We start from the raw sequence: 15,528 nt of genomic DNA, 5'->3' as shown, positions 1-15,528 counted from the left end.
TTATCATAACACATTAGAGAGAGGTAAGACAGAGATTGGCAGATTCCAGGCTGGCTGTCAGGATTTGAAGGGGAAGAAGCAGGGAGCTCAGAGCTGTCCCAGGAGGAGCTGGGATGGTGCCAGAGCCAGGCTCTGGATGAACCCAGACTCCAGGGGTTCATCAAGGACCATAAATCACCCATGGACAATTCCAGCGGCCTTTGCCAGGCTGCTTTGGTTGTCACCATGGCAACACCTTTTCCCCAGGGCAAAGTTCAATTATTTTACATTTTTATTGCCTCTGCTTAAAGTTCACCAGAACAGCTCTGTGCTCGGACAGCGCCAAGGAGGAATCCCCCTCATGCTACACGGGACTAAAGGGAACCAAATCCTCTGAACTGGGGGAAAAATCTGGGGAAAGATGCCATCCAGGAAGAAAACCTCCATGTTTGCCTCTGCTTTTTGCACCTGTGTGAGCTCCTTCGTGGTGATCTGCGTGGTGCTGGCCACGCCGCAGTGGGTGAGCAGCGAGGTTCGCTTCTCGCGCACCGGCACCGCCGTCACCGTCAGCCTCACCTACGGCCTCTTCAGTGGCACCTGTGAGCAGTTCGTGGAGGCAGGACTCCAGGTGTCCCAAACCAACTTCCAAGGTAAGTGCTGGCACAGCTGGAAGTAGATCAGAGCATCCCAGACTGGTTTGGGTTTGGAGGGAGCTTAAATCCCATCCATTCCCACCCTTTCCCACCTTCCGCTGTCCCAGGGTGCTCCAAGCCCCATCCAGCCTGGTCTTGGGCACTGCCAGGGATCCAGGAGCAGCCACAGCTGCTCTGGGCACCTGTGCCAGTCCTTACATCTCATTTAAATCCATAGACCATATTTCAAAATTACCTAAACTATTTTAAGATGGATAGGTTTGTCAGCGGCACGAGTAAGATCTTAGGCTTGGGTTGGATCCAGGGAAGGAATTGGACTGGCCTTGGACACTTCCAGGGATCCAGGAGCAGCCACAACCTCCCTTGGAAACCCATTCCAGGGCATCACCATCCTCACAGGCAGGAATTCCTTCCCAATACCCAACCCAAGCCCAAGATCTCCTTTCTCATTCTGCTGACAGATGTATCCAGCTCACAATATTTTAAGTGACAACAAGAATTAAGGTGGGGGATTTAAGTGCTATAAAATAAGACCCCCCAAAAAGCACAGAAATTCAACAATAACAACTTACCACCTGTGATCTTGGCCTGCACCTTGGAATAAAGGGAAAAAAAACCACAAAATGGGGCTTTCTGTCAAATTGACTTTGATTCTCGGAAGTTCAGTGAGGAACAGGAAAAGCAACACTCATCACTTAATTAAGGGATTTACAAACCTAATTCACTTTCCAATTTCATGGTGTTAATTCATTGTTTTGATTTTAAACATTTTGCTGCCTGCTACTGAATCAGCACCGTTTTGATAAAGTTTGAAGGCTGCTGCAGGAAAAAGAACAAAACACACAAAACAACAGCCAAGGGGAGATAAACCTGAAAGCTGCTGCAAGGATCAAGGGTTTGCACTTATTTTATCTGCCTTGCTGCCTCATCACGTTCAGAGCAATAATGCTGGTGACACACTGGAAAGGGAGAAAAGCCACTCAAAAGAAAGCTACCAAAAATACAAGCAGCTCAAGTAATTCAAAATATGAGCAGGTCAAGTAATTTAAAATATGAGCTGTGGATTTAAATTAGATATAAGGACTGGCACAGGGTGCCCAGAGCAGCTGGGGCTGCCCCTGGATCCCTGGCAGTGCCCAAGGCCAGGCTGGACACTGGGGCTGGGAGCACCTGGGACAGGGGAAGGTGTCCCTGCCATGGCAGGGGGGCACTGGATGTTCTTTAAACTCCCTTCCCACCCAAACCAATCTGGGATTTTAAGATTCTTTAAGAAATAATTCCATTTTTTGTTAGGCTGTTGTCAGATGTCCCAGCACAGCAGATCTAAACCTCCAGCCTAATGAATTAGGCTCTTCCCCTGCCTAATTTATTCCTGAAATTGCAGCTGCAGAAGCACCTGAATTCCCACGGTGGCAGAGCTGTGTTGCACAAGCCAGTCCCCATGTTTGACTGGATTCCATTTCATTCCTGTTCTCACCAAACCCTGAGCACAGCAGCACTCCCAGCAAGAGGTGGAGCATGGATTGGTGTTGTTCCATAGCAAGTACAAAATCCCAAATCGTTCCATCCCATTTTATTACAGCCACAGTAGAATAATGAAAGTGATTTTTAGAAGAGTAAATAAAGAAATAAAATCATTTCTATGTGGTTGTAGTTGGCTGAAGCCCCAAACCTTGAGCCATGTGGGCAGCTGATTTTAATTGGGCTCCGTGGGAAAGGTGGAATCCTGCCCTGGGGAGCTGATGGCAGAGGAGGTTCCAGGCTGGCTGCAGTCCAGGGACTGTGCCCTGCCTTTGTCTGAAGCAGCTCCCACAGCCCAGTCCCAGGGCCTGGGTGTTGCCACCAGATCGATTTTAATTAGAATTAAATGAACTCACAACACTCTGGTATCAGTGAAGGGTTTCAGTTCTCTGCATGGTCTGCATTGGGGGTGTTGGGTTTTCCCTCACCAGATTTGGGGGTTTGTGCTTATCATTTATGATCTCAACTCTCCCCATCAGTTATTTAGGGATGAACAAAATCAGTGAGCTTCTGGATTTGTGAGTTTCCTCCCACAGCTGCTGAAGGAAAGTGATGCTTTATCAATAATCTAAATTTGGGGGTTCCCACATCCCCCACTGGTTCTGTTGGGCAGGTATCCAGAATGAGAAGAACTGCCTTGAAATTAATTTTCAGGCTCTAGAATGAGCATGATTGTCATATTTTATATTATTTGCTAAAGAAATCCTTCCCTGGGAGGGTGCTGTGCTGGCACAGGGTGCCCAGAGCAGCTGGGGCTGCCCCTGGATCCCTGGCAGTGCCCAAGGCCAGGCTGGACACTGGGGCTGGGAGCACCTGGGACAGGGAAGGTGTCCCTGCCATGGCAGGGGTGGCACTGGGTGGGATTTAAAGTCCTTTCCAACCCAAACCAGTTTGTTCAATCATTCTCTTCCATTTATAATTGAAATAGGAAAAATACTTCCTAGAATTCCATCTTCAAATTAATTTATATTCCTGTCCTCCTAAGGCAGGAGATGCATTTCCTTTGCTGATATCCTTAAATAAATGGATTTCCAGCACTTTGTTCCTATGGAGGAACGAAGTGCTGAGCTTTCTCTATTCCAGCATTTCAGACATCATCAAGAGGAGTTCTAAACATCCCTTAAAATCCCAGCATGATTTAAAAGCAGCTGTGCCCTGCCTGGGGGCTCTGCTCTGCACCCCACGTGCATTTCTCAAATGGCACTGTCATATTTGGGTGTGGGAAAAGAAGGACAATCCCTGAAGGGTAAATCAAAGTCAAGAACTTGGGGATTATTTTCAGCAATAGCCCAGGCTGACTTTTATCAGTGGCCATTCAAAAGCAGATCATCAATAGCCTTTACAAAAAAAAAAAAAAAAACAAAAAAAAAAACAAAAAAACCACCCAACAAACCAAAACAAAACCCAAAAACAAATAAACAAACCCTCATTTCTCTAGAAACCACAACATTCCAAGAAATTTGCAAGCATAAAGGTGAAAGAAAAGGAATGTCATTTCTGGCAGTGCCCTGTGCATGGAGTGCCCAGCCAGGGTGGCTCTTTCCCAGCCTTAACAGAGCCATAAATCACTGCAGCCACTCCTCAGGCCCTGGGGATGGCAGAATGCAAAAGTTATTTAACAGCCAGACTCCTCAGAGCCTTCCTGAGTGATTTGTCTTACAGAGGAACCAGCTGGGAGTAAAAATGTCTGTCAGAGGCAAGGCTTTGACTGGTCCAAGGCAAACACGTAGAGGGTGAGCCAGGCTCAGGAAGAGCCACGCCCAGGGAGTCTGGAATGTCAGGATTTATCCAACTGCTGGCAGCCAGCAAGGCCAGCAACACCCAAGGAGGCTTTCCAATTTTACCTCAGCACAGAGGAATCACTTCACTTTCTAACTTAAATATACTCTAAAATACATGACAAAACTTAAATATACTCTAAAAGACCCGACAAAAGCTTGGAAATGGCTGGGATTCGTTGGTGTTCTCATCAGTTTCCAGGGATCTCCTGCAAAGGGGGAAGCTCTGTTGAACTCTCTCCTCAGGAGTTGTTGTTTGTTTGGGCTTTTTGCAGTGATTAATCCCTGATGTGTCATGGGTGATTGTAGAGCTGTAAAAGCTGCTGGGAAGGCTGACTAAGCTCGGTGAAAGTCTGGAAAAATCCTACCCAAACATGTAAGAATAAAGGATGAAAGCTAGAAGAAGAGACAGGAAATTAAGGAGAAATCTGACCAAACACTCTTTCCATTCCAGAATTGTTGTTTCACACAGATCCAGAGGTTATCCAGCTGCAGGTTACCACTCAAAATATTTGAGTTTGATCCCACTCAAATAGATCAGCTGCAGGAGATTCCTTCTGTTTGCACAGACTGCTTTATTTAGGGATTTCAAAAAGAATCAACTGCCATGAATAGAGCATTTTCTTTCAAGCCCTCAGCCTTGTGCTCTTGCAGACATGGCTATGACAGCTGGAGGCTGCCAAAATGCCACCCCCTAAACTGCAGCTCAGTGTCAGACCTAAACAAGATCAATTAGGGGGTGCAGGAGGTGTAGCCAGGCACTTCTGGAGAAGTTCTGAGAGATAAAATTAAGTGGGGCTGCCAGAGGGAAATTACACAAGCCTGGCTGGTTTAGCTCCAGACTTATTTCTTCTTCAAGAAATAGATCACAGGTGATGGCCAGGCTGCTTCAGCCTGAGTGCAGGGTACAACCTGCTCACTTCCATTCCATTGAGTGATATCCCCTGGATGCCCTGCTTTCCTTTTCTTCCAGGAAAATTGCTTACATTTACAGCTGATTTCCATAACACAGCCTTGCCTGCCAGTGCCTTCAGCAGAAATTAACTTGTACTGCAGTATTAGATAAAATGTGAGAGGAATTCTCCTTTTTATTCCTTGCCAACAGCTCTTTTTGTTATGTTTATTCCTCTTTATGGGGTTTTTACTTTTTTTTTTTCTACTGTGATTCCTCCCAGTTATGCAGTACCTGAATATTTTGCAATAATGGCTCTGTTCAAGAACAGCACAGAGAGGGATTTTCCTCCTGAAGTCTCTCACAACATCAATTTGAACAAAGCTCCAAGACATTGTCACTGCATTTGTTACAACATAAAGCACATTATAACTGCTTTTTCAATCTTTAAATTGAGAGGAGGGAAATGATTCACCCCAACAAAATAACACTTTGAGGGTATTACATTTGGGGCCGAGTCTCTTGTTACCAGCACCTTATTGAGGAACTGGAAGGATTTAGGCAAAAATTGGAGACAGTTCTGAAGGGTTTGACCTCAAGAGCCATGGAACTACAGCAGGGGATGATCTGGGAACAAGCTGGGGAAAGGGAGAGGGAGCAGGATCTGGGATCAGGGCCACGTGCCCACAAAGCTCAGCCCTGTGGGAACCAAACCCTCCAGGAACCCCATCCTGTCCTGGTGGAAAACAGCAGGAGCTGCTCCTTTATTTGAAAAGAAAGGAGCCAGTCCTGTCTGCACCAAGATTTTCCTGCAGGGCACGAAGACAGATCCAGTCAGGAGATGAGCTCAACCATCCTCATCTGCCCATGAATGACCACACTCAGATTTATTTGTCCTGCAACTGAACCTGACCTGTCCAGGCAGCAGCTTCAGAGGGCTTTGGGAAGGTTTTCCCTGTCACATTTATTGCATTTATAGCAGCATGACTGCTGCTGTTTTCAAAGGAAACACAACTGGAGCAGTGTTTTAAATTGGAGCAGAGTTTTAAATAGGCATTTGTGGAGGTGACCAGACACTGGCAGAGGAACACCCAGATTTCTGATCCAGTTTAGGCAGAAAATTCCTGTCTGGCCTCGTCCAGAGGAAATTTTTACAGAAGTATTAGGGAACAGAAGTTTGCTACCCAGCTAACTGCAGGATTAGCTGGCAAGAATTTATTTCAGCCCAGGCACCTTCACCCCATGTGGGATTTGGGTTCATTGCTGGGTCCAAACCTCCTGAACTTTCTCCATCCCAATCCCTTCAGATCACCCAAACATCTGCTCATTAGCTTTTAATTACAGCCCTGGCAGGAAGTCACAAGGTTTTCCAAACCCACCAGGCTGGGCAGGGCAGGTTATCAGAGAACCATGGAACATTAATGCTGGAAAAGCTCTCCAGGATAACTGAGTCCAACCTTCAACCACGTCCCCAAGTGCCACAGCCACTCACCTTCAGCACATTTCCAGGGATGGTGACTCCCTGTCCCAGGGCTTCCCTGCCCTTTTTCTGGGAGCAAACTTTCCCAAATCTCCAATCCAGCCCCCTCTGGCCCATGCTGGGGCTCTCTCCTTGATGCCTTTCTCAGGCTCACTTTAGAAAGAGGCCAGACAGGATTAAGGGAATAAAAGTGGGTCTGTTTAATGAAGGGCATTCAGGTACATCTCAGAACAAAGCCTCCCAGGGGGCTGCACCCAAAATGGACCATGGTCATGAATTTTTTCATACTTTTATAAATTTGGTCCATTCACATATCAGGGGTTAATCCTCCAATTACAGCCTCAGGTAATGAAGTCATTTACCCCCAGTTTGCTCCCCTCCAACTCACTTTTATTTGTATTTTTCGGGCCCTGAGGCTGTAGGTGATGCCTTGAGAGGCTCCCTGGAGCAGAGGCTGGGCAGAGTTAAGGAATAAAGCAGGGATTTATTAAAAGGCTTTCAAAGGACACACCTTGGGCAGTGCAAGAGCCTGGCCATGGCTCCACCCAAGATGGACAATGAGTCACAAGATTTCACTTTTATGGGGTTTGGTCCATTTCCATATTGGGTTCATTGTCCAATCCCAGCTCCAGGGGATGCAGTCCCACCCTGCCAGGCTGCTCTCCTCCAGCCCCTGCTCTTGGCAATTTTGGGGCTGGAGCTGCAGCCAAGTCCTTGGTTCTGGGGCTGGAAAAGGATTGTTATGTGTGCCTGGGCTGTGAGAAGAGCTGCTGGCTCTGGAGTTAAAAAACTTCATATATACAAGACTATAAAGTGTATAGATATATACTATATAGAGTATATATATATACTATATAGAGTATCTATATATACAGTATACATATATATATACACTATACTGTATATTTTATATACACTATATATAATATATATTTTATATATTATATTATATTATATTATATTATATTATATTATATTATATTATATTATATTATATTATATTATATTATTATATATATACCATATCTATTATATATATTAGACTATATAAAATATATATAGGCTGTAGTATATATATACTATATACACTATAAAATATAATACATATAGACTGTAGTATATATATATACAATATACACTACATATACTATATATAGTCTTACTACTGTAATGTATAGTAAATAGTATATATAGTCTTACTACTATATTTATACACAATATATAGACTATATATAGTATATAACTATAACAATACTATATATGGACTATATATAGTATATAACTATAACAATACTATATATGGACTATATATAGTATATAACTATAACAATACTATATATAGACTATATATAGTATATAACTATAACAAGTTCAGTTCACTAATGCAGTACAGAATATATCAAATATCTGCAGTACAGAATATATCCAATATGCAGTACAAATATATCAAAATGTCAAAGCTAAGACTCAAGGCATCATTTGGTGCCCTGAGTTTCAGGCCTAGAGGAATTGGTTTTTCTGACCAAGACATGAAGACAGCTAACGACACTTTATATGGAGTTTAGAGTTATACCCTGAAGCAGTACAGGATTTGAAGGGTAGAAAAGCTAAAACCCCACGGCATCACGCTCTCCTCTGTCCCTGCCCCTGCTGTGTTGCAGTCTCAGAGGCCCTGAGCAGCAGCAGGAGCAGGAGCCTGGTGGTGGCCACCATCGTGGTGCTGGTGCTGGCCCTGCTGAGCTCCCTGCTCAGCGCTGGCTTCACCTGCACCAACGCTGTCAGCAACCCCTACCAGACATTCCTGGGACCCATTGGAGTCTACACCTGGAATTCCCTGTGTGGTGAGTGCCATTCATGTTTCAGCATCAGCTGGGCTAGGATGAGGTGCCTGGAGAGGAGGGGTGGAACTGTTCCACCAAAGTTCAGAGATTACAGCTCTGTTGGCACAAGGAAAGCAGAGGTGCAACAGCAAGATTTAGATAAATGTCAAAGCAGCTGAACTTTTACATTTGGGAGGCTGCAAGAAATAAACCCATATCTAATAAGACATCACATTTTGGCTTCTCCTGGACTCATACAATAATTCAAGTTGTAAAGAACAGGAGGTCTCCAAGTCTAGGCTCTTGGGCCAACCCTGAGCACAGACCAGGCTGCTCAGGGCTTTATCCAGCTGTGATATTTATCCAGCTGTGACATTTATCCAGCTGTGACATTTATCCAGCTGTTTTGATTTAATCCAACTGTAAGACCACCCATCCATGAATTTGGGCTCATATCAAACAGATATTTACAAACCACCAAAGAGGTGAATACACAATGCTCATCAGTGCTAAATTAAATTTTAAAAACTTGAATTAAATGGCCTTTTCTAAGAATAATCAGTGAGAATCTAATAATTTTAGATATATCACTGCCTATATCAAAACACCTGTCAGATACTATTGGGTGGGGGGAAAATTCTTTAAATGCCCCCATAGAATTGGTAATATTAGATAAATGGATTAAAATCCCTGGACTAGGGCAAGAATTAAAGCAGATTATATATAGTATGATATTATATTATATTATATATGATTAATATATAAATTAATAAAATATATAAATTAGAATGGGATGGAATGGAATGGAATAGAATAGAATGGAATAGAATAGAAATGTCACTACAGAAATAGCACTACATTTCCTCCTCTAAAATTTGTATTTCTGTTTTCCAGGAGTCCTCACCCTCACAGCCCTGATCCTTTTCCCTGTGAATGTGGAAGGGAACAGCCTGTCTGAGGAGCTGGCCCACAGCTGTTCCAGCTCCCTGCAGACACACCTTGGATCCAAACACAACTATGGATATTCCTACTGGATCATGCTGCTCACCCTTTTCCTGAACATTGCTTCTCTCATCATCATCTACCTCTATGACCACGCCAGATATTCCAAGAAGAAAGAGCAGGAAAGGCCCATAGAGAATGCACCAAAGGATGTTATTCTGTTTTAAGGACACCTTGGAAAAGGAGGTGTGAAGGACGATGACTTTAGTGTGGACAGCAGATTCCCATTTGCTCTGAATTGTGTGCACACTTCAATTCCCAGATTGTTTTGAGGACACAAAAGCCTGGTTGGGTTTTGTGCCTGCTGGCTGAGCAGGAAGATCAGAGCCATTGTTTTGTAAAGCCTGCAAACACCAGGATCCCTTGGGATGAGGAGAAGTGGTCACTGAGGTGCTGCTGCTCCATTTTCTCCTTGCTCTGCTCAGGGATCTCCTGCAGGGCTGGAGGCTCCTGGGCCCGGGAGCACTTGTGGCCAAAATCCACAGAGCACAGAGGGGGAGTCCCCACCCCTGGGGGATTTACAGCCCTGTGGAGGTGGCACTGGGGGACACTGGTGGCCTTGGCAGTGCTGGGGAATGGTTGGACTGGATGGATTTTCCAATCTAAATCATTCAACAATTCCATGAGAGCAGATCATCCCAGTATCTACAGGTTATTACTGCCCAGAAACACCAGGAAAATCCTGCTTGACCTCTGAGCACTGCCAAGAGCCAAGGGCAAAGCCACACCTGGGGCAGGTGAGCCCAGCCCCTCTCCACACCTCCCTCCCTGGCACAAAGCCCCCCAGGTGATGATTCCAGTGATGATTTCTGGCCAGGGCCATCCCCTTGCCCAGTCTGAGGAGTATTTCACGTGCTCACACAGACACAGGGCTGCAGGACTGCCCCAGAGTGGGGCAATCTCAGCTCCATTCCCTTCTCATTCCTCCCTGGGAATGAGCAGTGGGACCTTGGGACAGATCCAAAGTGCAAAATCCTGCTCAGAGCACGTGTTCAGCACTTCTGCCCCTTTGTCCCTCACCTCTGCAGCCAGGAGAGACTTTTTTATTCCTTTAAAAAGAAAAAAAAATCCTTCCTTCTCCTTTCCAGTGTGGTTTTCAGTCACACTCCATATCTGTCCTGTGATCCAAGAGGTGCTCGTGGAGATAAAGCAGCATTTTGAAGAGGGGATGAGGAGATACAAGAGGTGAATCCTCACTATTTATGTCACAAAAATAAAGTTTGGAGATGAAAGCAGCCAGCCCTTTGTGCTGCTGAGCTCCTTCAAAGGAACCAAAGCAGAGGGATTTCCCATCCCCTTAAAAGGGTTCTGAGGGCAGAGTGGGGAATAAAATAAAAATAAAAGAGGATTTCTAAGACTTGAGAGGTGGCACAGGTCAATAAAACCAGGGCTGGTCTTTGCTCTGCATGCCTGGAAGGGCTGGGGAGGGCTGGAAACGTTCTGGTGGAGCCAAACATTTGCCAGTTTTGCTTTGGCTGCAAAAATTTTCAGTTTCAGCATTCATCTGTCAGTGCTGGGCCCAGCCAGCATCTGCCACACTCCACAGCTCTGCTCAGAGGGGCTTGGTGGAGGGATGGAGTCAGAATAATCCAGGAGGAGCAAGAATTCCAGCTCTGGAAAAGTTCAGAGGGGTCTGATGGAGGGCTGGAGTTAGAATAATGTAGGAGGAGCAAGAATTCCAGCTCTGGAAAAGTTCAGAGGGGTCTGATGGAGGGCTGGAGTCAGAATAATGCAGGAGGAGCAAGAATTCCAGCTCTGGAGAGCTTAGAGGGCTCTGGTGGAGGGCTGGAGTCAGAATAATGCAGGAGGAGCAAGAATTCCAGCTCTGGAGAGCAGGAGCTTGCCCTGCCTGGGAGTTTCTGCTGCATCTAAACTCTGGTTTGGTGTGTTTTTTTCTGAGGTCCCTGAGGCAGGAAGGAAGTGATGAATCTGACTCCATGTTCTCAGCAGGCTAATTTATTATTTTATGTTACTATATTATGTTAAAGAATGCTACACTAAACTCTACTAAAGAATAGAGCAAGGACACAGACAGAAGGTTTAACAAGACACTAATGCAAAACTCGTGACTGACTCCTCAGAGTCTGACACAGCTTGGCTGTGATGGTCATTAAGTCAAAACAATTCCCATGAAACCAATCAAACCTGTTGGTAACAATCTCCAAACCACATCCCAAAGCAGCAAACACAGGAGGAGCCATCAGACAATTATTGTTTCCCTTTTTCTCTGAGCCTTCTCAGCTTCCCAGGAGAAGAAATGCTGGCAAAGGGAATTTTCAGAAAATATGACAGTGACAGTTTGGGAAATCACAGAAAGCCTGCTTTTGGGTGCCTGTTGGAGCACGTGGCTCTGTTAAAATCCGACTGGAGGACTCTTGTTTGCCTGCAGACACCAGAAAGTGGCTGTGTAACAAATCTCACCTGCTTTGATGTCAGTGCCAGATCAAAGCCACCACAACACGACAAAAACCCGAGTTAAACAGGAGTTCAGGTTGCAGCTGACTGACAAAGCTACCTCGGGATTCTTCCTCTGCCTGTTTTATTTCAGTTTGAGGGCAGAAATTCCCTTCCCAGCACCTGGAGCTGCTCGGGGATGGAGCAGGGGGATGGGGCTGAGGAGCACCCACACATCCCTGCCCCAACCCCATTGATTTGGGGCAATAAATGCAGAGTACAACATTTACAGGCAGAATTTTAAATATAGAAAGCTTGCATTTTCAATTTGCTCCAAAAGCAGGCACCCAAGCTCAAAATCAGAAGTTCTCTGTGAGTTTTTGGAAATTTCTCCTGAAATAGGGACCAACCAGCCACAGCAGGAGGGAACACAAAGAGCTGGCACCAATTTTGCATCCTAAAATTCCCTCAAATGCTTCCCTAAAACTGCCTGCCAGTGCTGGGAAGTGGCAGCAGAGCACTGTGTGCAGGGGGAGTTAGAATTTATAGGGTGCCCCTGGATCCCTGCTGTTCACACACAAACACATACCATATAAACCTTCTCTTAAACTTTAAAAATTCTCTACAAATCCATTTCCCACACCTGGGAGTGTCCCAGGCCAGCTTGGAGCACCCTGGGACAATGGGAGGTGTCCCTGCCCCTGGAATTGGCTGATTTCAGGGCTCCATCAAACCCAAACCATTCTGGGATTTATTTTATTTATTTTATTCCTGGTCTCAAGCTCTCCTGCCTTTCCCCCCAGCCCAGCCTGCCCCAGGGCAGCCAGAGGAATATTTCCCTGAGCTCTCTGACAGCCCTGTAACAGAGATCATGAGCTGTGCCTGTGCTTGATTGAGAGCATTGATTGTGAATCCCCCAGCAGGGAGTTCTGCTGCCTCTGCCGTGGAGCAGCTCCTGGGGACAGGGATTGCTTTTATTGACTCAGCCTCTTTGCCTCTGGCTCACAGCAAAGCTGCACTGCCTCTTTTTCCCCTATAATTGTGAATTAACCAGCTCTGCATGCTGTCCAGGAGCTCTGCCCACAGCAGACATTTTTGCATTTGCCTGCCTGCAGCTTTGCAATGTTTCTTATTGAATGTTTTCAGCTGCTGCTGAACTTTGGGTGGCTGTTAATTCACCAGGTCCTCTGTGGTTTCAAGGAAAGCTGCCTGTGTTCAGCATTTCTGCTCCATGGTGTAACTTTTATCCAGTGTGAAACTATAAAGCTCAGGTAGATCTGGTATAAATAAAATCACAGAATTAGAGGATGGTTGGTTGGAAGGGAGCTTAAAATTCATCTCATTCCCTGGGCAAAGACACCTTCCACTATCCCAGGGTGCTCCAATCCCTTGGGCACTGCCAGGGATCCAGGGGCAGCCACAGCTTCTCTGGGCACCTGTGCCAGGGCCTCAGCTCCCTCCCAGAAAAAAGGAGTTTTAACTAATATAAAAAGAAATATTTCTTCCTAATATATAACTTAAATTTCTCCTCTTCAATCTAAAGCCATTCCTCCTGTCCTGGTTCAGCTCCTGTGCCTGGAAAGGGAATTTTGCTGGACAAGGAGGATCCTCCCAGCTTTTTATTCCCATTTTCCTCCCAGCTGTTTGCTCCGGGAGCCATGAGAGGGCAGCAGGCTCCTTCCTAGGATTCCTTGGCTTTGCATTCCTGGTTTGTTTCTGATAAAAAGTGGATGGAGACAAAATGCAGGGAGGGACAGGGAGAACTTCCCTAACTCCCCATGCCAAGGAATATATGACTCACCAAAAAAAAAAAAATTTCCCAAATGAAATTAATTTTAAATCTGTAATTGACATCCCAGCTCTGTGGGAATGGGCACAGGGAGATGGAATAGAGTGGTGGGTTCCTGGGAAGAGTTTTTGGCTCATTCCCAATACTATGTTTTTTATATATATATATATATATATATATATATATATATATATATATATATATATATATATATATATATATAAACAAGAGGAAACTTGCTCCATAAAAGCCCAGAGGAAAGTGAAAATACAATATTAAAAAAAAAATTAATCAGAACTGAAAAAGTCATTGATTAATAATGGTCAGAAATTCAGCAAGAAAATGGGATTTTTATACAGCACAAATCTGACAAACAAGGATAAAAATACTGAGTTTTGCAAAGGTAACCAAGGCAACACTCACTTCTATTTCTTGATCAACACACTGTGAGCAAAACTATAATCTCAAATAGGAATAGAGCTGTATCACTCAAAAAACATTTTATAAACATGATTATTTCTTCTCTGGCTGTAAGAAAGAGAGAACCTCTCAGTGCTGGACACCCCCAGTTATGTGCTGCCTTCATTAAATCCCCCAGAAAATAACCCAGAACCCACCCAAGTGCCCAAGAGGGAACCTGCTGCTGGCTGGGGCCGTCTGAAAGTCTAAAATTTCATTTCTAAAGCAGGTTTGTCAGCACATAAATTGTTCTTTTCCAGGCCTGGCACTTGGGCTGCAGTAGAGGGAAGAAAGCTGAGGATCCATCAGCATCCATCTCCATCTGTCATTCCTGGCTGGGAGCAGAGCAGGGCCCAGATTTGGCTCTGATTCCACCTCAGGAGTCACTCATCCCCTCCTCTCCTGCCCTCACAAGCTGGGACTTGCTCAGGTGCCCACATTCCCTGCATTTTGAAATAATCTGGATTGATTTTTCCAGCACTTGGCTGGAAATGAAACTTTGCACAGGTGAGAAAACACAAAAATGTAATTCAAAGCTCCATTGAAACGGCCACACCAATGAAGATTTAAATGTTATTTTCAGCCTCTTCCCTTGTAACTATCACAGAGCTCCCTGCAGATCTGAAATTATATTGGATTTTAATAACACCTCTGGGTTCAATATGAGACAATGAATGAAACCTGCCCACAGGTGGGAAAGGATCCTGCCAGCGAGGGGAAATTCAAATTATTTCTCTGCAGCCAGAGGGTGACTCCTTCTCATCTGGAAATAACTTCCATTCCTGGAAACAAAGGAGCAGGAGCTGCAGCTCCTGGTTCATTCTGGGGGACTGTTCAGCTATTTTTTAATGAAATGCAGGTTGGGAACAGATTTTGGGCAATTTATTGCACAAGCAAGGCTGATGGGAGAATACAAGATGCAGGAGAGAATCCAAGTCCTTCATCAGAGAGGGGGCAGCAGGGAAACAGAGCCAGGTGTAAGAAAGGACTTGCAAAGAGCAGCACGTTTTGGTTTTCCTCAGAAAGGTTTGTAAAGGAGAGCCAGGGAACAGAGCACTGACCTTTTCTGCAGAGAATTCACTTCATTCCTCTTCTATCTGAGGAAGATGTCATCCCTTATTCCACAAAATGTTCCCTGGCATGGGCTTGCAAGGATAAAGCCCAGAGGTTGACTCCATCGTTTATGTTGATTTATTACACCTGTCCAAATCCATTTCAAGGGGAATTTTTTTTTTTTTTTTCCCTCTGGGAAGCTCTGAAGTCCCAACCATGCCCTGGTGAGGCTGCAGGAATCCCCTGGAAAAATCACACAGAAAATATTGAACAGAAAATATTGAACAGAAAATATTCCCTGGCAATTCTGAAACCCCAAAAAAAGGAGAGACCAACACATTTTGTGTACACAGACCCATGCCTGAGATGAATCTTGATGCAAACATGAAAATATATGAAATGTGACTTTCATCTGAAAGGGTTTAGTTTGGATTTCCCTCTCCTGGAAAGCTGGAGCTGCTTGTTAGGGTTCATTGAGGCTGAGAGCTCTCCCATTCTCATCTGGGGGTCGGGAGAAAAATCCCTCAGATGAGATACCAGAGGGGAGAAATCATTTCAGTGATTTCATTACAGCTGCCAAAATGAACCCTCTGCATTTTCAACACCCCAGGAATCTCAGTCTGCTTTTGGAAAACCCTTCAGAGAGCAAACACATTTCAGTAAAGGAATGGTTTGGGGTTTTTATTATCATATATATATGTATATATA

At 44.8% G+C, this 15,528-nt stretch overlaps 1 protein-coding gene across 1 annotated transcript; it reads left to right on the top strand.

Moving 5' to 3' along the window:
• The first annotated feature begins 279 nt into the window (after positions 1-279).
• CLRN3 (clarin 3) lies at positions 280-10,364 on the top strand. Its single transcript, XM_059850791.1, has 3 exons — positions 280-629; positions 7,965-8,144; positions 9,018-10,364. The coding sequence occupies exons 1-3, from the start codon at positions 401-403 to the stop codon at positions 9,290-9,292; spliced, it is 684 nt and encodes a 227-aa protein (XP_059706774.1). The 5' UTR covers positions 280-400; the 3' UTR covers positions 9,293-10,364.
• Positions 10,365-15,528: the final 5,164 nt, after the last annotated feature.

Source organism: Haemorhous mexicanus, chromosome 7 (assembly GCF_027477595.1).
Source record: "Haemorhous mexicanus isolate bHaeMex1 chromosome 7, bHaeMex1.pri, whole genome shotgun sequence".
In the NCBI taxonomy this organism is placed as follows: Eukaryota; Metazoa; Chordata; class Aves; order Passeriformes; family Fringillidae; genus Haemorhous; species Haemorhous mexicanus.
The sequence above is the reverse complement of the archived record's forward strand: the minus strand, read 5'-3'. Positions and strand labels throughout refer to the sequence as shown.

Excerpts from the sequence above, each read along its gene's own strand:
- CLRN3 (XM_059850791.1), top strand. The coding sequence starts at position 401 with ATGCCATCCAGGAAGAAAACCTCCATGTTTGCCTCTGCTTTTTGCACC. Across the intron at positions 630-7,964 it reads GTCCCAAACCAACTTCCAAG|TCTCAGAGGCCCTGAGCAGC; the intron begins GTAAGTGCTGGC and ends GCTGTGTTGCAG. Across the intron at positions 8,145-9,017 it reads CACCTGGAATTCCCTGTGTG|GAGTCCTCACCCTCACAGCC; the intron begins GTGAGTGCCATT and ends TCTGTTTTCCAG.